At 66.6% G+C, this 3,111-nt stretch overlaps 2 protein-coding genes and 1 long non-coding RNA gene across 3 annotated transcripts in view; all 3 read right to left on the bottom strand.

Moving 5' to 3' along the window:
- SPAG7 (sperm associated antigen 7) overlaps positions 1–1,555 on the bottom strand; it is a 4,109-nt gene extending 2,554 nt beyond the window's left edge. The window contains 2 exon segments of the mRNA XM_057388638.1: positions 1,184–1,500; positions 1,502–1,555. Of these exon segments, the coding sequence (XP_057244621.1) occupies positions 1,184–1,500; positions 1,502–1,555 (371 nt within the window).
- LOC130587664 (uncharacterized) lies at positions 7–1,168 on the bottom strand. Its single transcript, XR_008966832.1, has 3 exons — positions 1,049–1,168; positions 238–807; positions 7–69 (listed from the first exon to the last, which is right to left on the bottom strand). It is a non-coding gene; the product is annotated as an uncharacterized LOC130587664 (long non-coding RNA).
- Positions 1,556–2,258: 703 nt separating the features above from the next.
- The window catches only part of LOC130587661 (calmodulin-binding transcription activator 2-like), a gene marked incomplete at its 5' end in the record, with an annotated part of 7,782 nt that continues 6,929 nt past the window's right edge, over positions 2,259–3,111 (bottom strand). Inside the window, 3 exons of the mRNA XM_057388637.1 lie at positions 2,259–2,464; positions 2,678–2,752; positions 2,828–3,024. Of these exons, the coding sequence (XP_057244620.1) occupies positions 2,401–2,464; positions 2,678–2,752; positions 2,828–3,024 (336 nt within the window). The remainder of the gene's footprint in view (positions 2,465–2,677; positions 2,753–2,827; positions 3,025–3,111) is intronic.

Raw genomic sequence — 3,111 nt, 5'->3', positions numbered from 1 at the left:
GGGAGCGGGGCCGGCGCTGTCCCGGGGGCTTTTTCAATGGGACAGAAGAGTGGGGACCCTCCCCAGAACCTCCGGGGGGCACAGGGAGCGGGGCCAGCGCTGTCCCGGGGGCTTTTTCAAAGGGTCAGGATGGCGGGGATCCCTCCCCAGAACCTCCGGGGGGCACGGGGAGCGGGGCCGGCGCTGTCCCGGCGGCTTTTTCAAAGGGTCAGGAGGGCGGGGATCCCTCCCCAGAACCTCCGGGGGGCAGGGAGGGCACTGTCCCAGGGGCTTTTTCAATGGGACAGAAGAGTGGGGACCCTCCCCAGAACCTCCGGAGGGCACAGGGAGCGGGGCCGGCGCTGTCCCGGGGGCTTTTTCAAAGGGTCAGGATGGCGGGGATCCCTCCCCAGAACCTCCGGAGGGCACAGGGAGCGGGGCCAGCGCTGTCCCGGGGGCTTTTTCAAAGGGTCAGGACGGTGGGGATCCTCCCCAGAACCTCCGGGGGTGGAGGGAGCGGGGCCAGCGCTGTCCCGGGGGCTTTTTCAAAGGGTCAGGACGGTGGAGACCCTCCCCAGAACCTCCGGGGGTGGAGGGAGCGGGGCCAGCGCTGTCCCGGGGGCTTTTTCAAAGGGTCAGGATGGTGGGGATCCTCCCCAGAACCTCCGGGGGTGGAGGGAGCGGGGCCGGCACTGTCCCGGGGGCTTTTTCAAAGGGTCAGGAGAGTGGGGATTCTCCCCAGAACCTCCGGGGGTGGAGGGAGCGGGGCCGGCACTGTCCCGGGGGCTTTTTCAAAGGGTCAGGATGACGGGGATCCCTCCCCAGAACCTCCGGAGGGCACAGGGAGCGGGGCCGGCACTGTCCCAGGGGCTTTTTCAAAGGGTCAGGATGGCGGGGATCCCTCCCCAGAATCTCCGAGGGGCACAGGGAGCGGGGCCAGCGCTGTCCCGGGGGCTTTTTCAAAGGGTCAGGATGGTGGGGATCCTCCCCAGAACCTCCGGGGGGCAGGGAGGGCACTGTCCCAGGGGCTTTTTCAATGGGACAGAAGAGTGGAGACCCTCCCCAGAACCTCCGGGGGTGGAGGGAGCGGGGCCGGCACTGTCCCGGGGGCTTTTTCAAAGGGCCAGAAACGCAATACGGGGGTAAAAACGCGTGACCACTGCGGGGTCGGGGCCAGAGGGGTCCCGGTGTCCATCNGCGTGACCACTGCGGGGTCGGGGCCAGAGGGGTCCCGGTGTCCATCGGGACAGCGAGCGCAAGATTAGCGCGCTGAGGGCGGAGCGGACACCCCGCGGGGGACGCGGCCTCTCGTGAGGGCGGACCCCGGGGCTGAGGGAAGTTATGACGACGAAAGGGCCGGGACACCCCGGAACGCGCCGCTCCCTCCCCGCTCCTCCCCCGCCCTCCTTCCCGGCCCCGCTGACCCCGCGCCCGGCGCCGCGTTTCGCCGTCGGCAGCGGCGGGCGGCCGCTCCATGGAGCTGAGGATGGAACCCAGCAGATCCAGCTCCGCCATCTTGCGAACGGGGTGATGCCTGAGGCGGCGCGAGGGCCACGCCCCCGGCGTCCTGCGTCATCGCGTACGAGGGTTCGGCCAATGGGGAAAGGGGCGGGGCGAGCTGAGAGGAGCGCGGAGTGGGCGTGGTCTTATCACCAAGGGGCGGGGCGATCTGAGAGGAGCGCCGAGTGGGCGGGGCCTGATCACACAGGGGCGTGGCCTGGTCACAAAAGGGCGTGGCCTGCTCACCAAGGGGCGTGGCTGGTCACCAAGGGGCGTGGTTCGGTCGTCAAGGGGCGTGGTCTGGTCATCGGGGGGGCGTGGTCTGGTCATCAAGGGGCGTGACCAGGCTATCGAGGGGCGTGGCTGTCACTGAGGGGCGCGTTCTGGCCACCGAGGGGCGTGGCCTTGTCACGGGTGGGCGTGACTGCTCACCAAGGGGCGTGTCCTACTAACCAAGGGGCGTGGCCTATCCATTAAAGGACACACCCTCCCAACTCCGCGCGTTCTTTCCGTCGCGTCGCCCGCAGTGTCTGTCCCTCCCCACAAACACACACCACACACAGGCACGGGCTCTTTTATTCCCGCTTCCTCGTATTTTTTAATGGAACTTTGTACAAAGAGCCCACATGGGGCGGGGGTGGGGGGGAGTGGGGCATGCGGGGCGGGTTTCAAGATGGGCCTGTGTTCTGCTTTAATTATGCTTTAAGCTGTTCTTGTTTACAGAGTGTGCAAACAGTGTTAACTGGGCAGGATTCAGGGGCGAATGGCAAGGGGGCAAGGGGGCGTGGGTGGCTCTTCCCCCTTCTTCCCCTCCCCACGAGTCCTCCGGGGAGACCCGGACATGCCAAAGGCCTGGGGGGGTCAGGGAGGGGAGGCCCCCRTGCCTCGGTCCCCCAACGCCTGGATCCCCCGTGGGAGGGGTCACGAAGCCAGGCCCCGCGTCTGTAAACTGTCCACCTCCTTGTTCTGCTTCAGCTCCTCCATCCTAAATGAGGAAACAGCAATTGGGGCATAGGGGGGTCAGGCTCTGTTGAGTCTGCCCCCACACAGTGTCACCTTTGTCCACCCAGCCCCGTGTGACACCTCCCAGCCGTGACACCACACCTCAATCCTGTGTTGTCCCACAATGTCCCCATTTCACTWCAATCGCTCTGTCCCACCCGGACCCCTCCCAGGACAGCCCCCAAATCCCCCGTACCGATGGCGGCAGCGCCGCAGGAACCTCATGATCTTCCGGGCTGCCTGGTCCTGCTTGAGGGTGAGGAAGGTGCTTCTGGGGACAGCAGAGGACAGGGTCAGGACCCCGATGTCACCCCAGTGTCCCCCCCGTGTCCCCCCGGTGTCACACCGGTGCTGGCGGAGGCTGCGGAAGCGCTGCTGGATGAGCACGGCCGCGCGTCGGCGCCGCTGGAAGCGCTTCTGCTCCGCGTAACTTCGGAACTTGCTCTGGATCAGGATGGCGGCCTGCGTCATCCGCTGGAACAGGGCGAACTGCGGGGACAGCGGCGTGTCAGACTGGGACCCCAATATCATGGCACCCTCAAACTGGGACCCCAATGTCACCCCAATGTCACCCCAATGTCACAGCACCCGCAGGCAGGGACCCCAATGTCACCCCAGTGTCACAGCACC

This window comes from Malurus melanocephalus, unplaced genomic scaffold (genome assembly GCF_030028575.1).
Source record: "Malurus melanocephalus ecotype Western Australia unplaced genomic scaffold, MMel_1.1 scaffold_2214, whole genome shotgun sequence".
In the NCBI taxonomy this organism is placed as follows: domain Eukaryota; kingdom Metazoa; phylum Chordata; class Aves; order Passeriformes; family Maluridae; genus Malurus; species Malurus melanocephalus.
The sequence above is the reverse complement of the archived record's forward strand: the minus strand, read 5'-3'. Positions and strand labels throughout refer to the sequence as shown.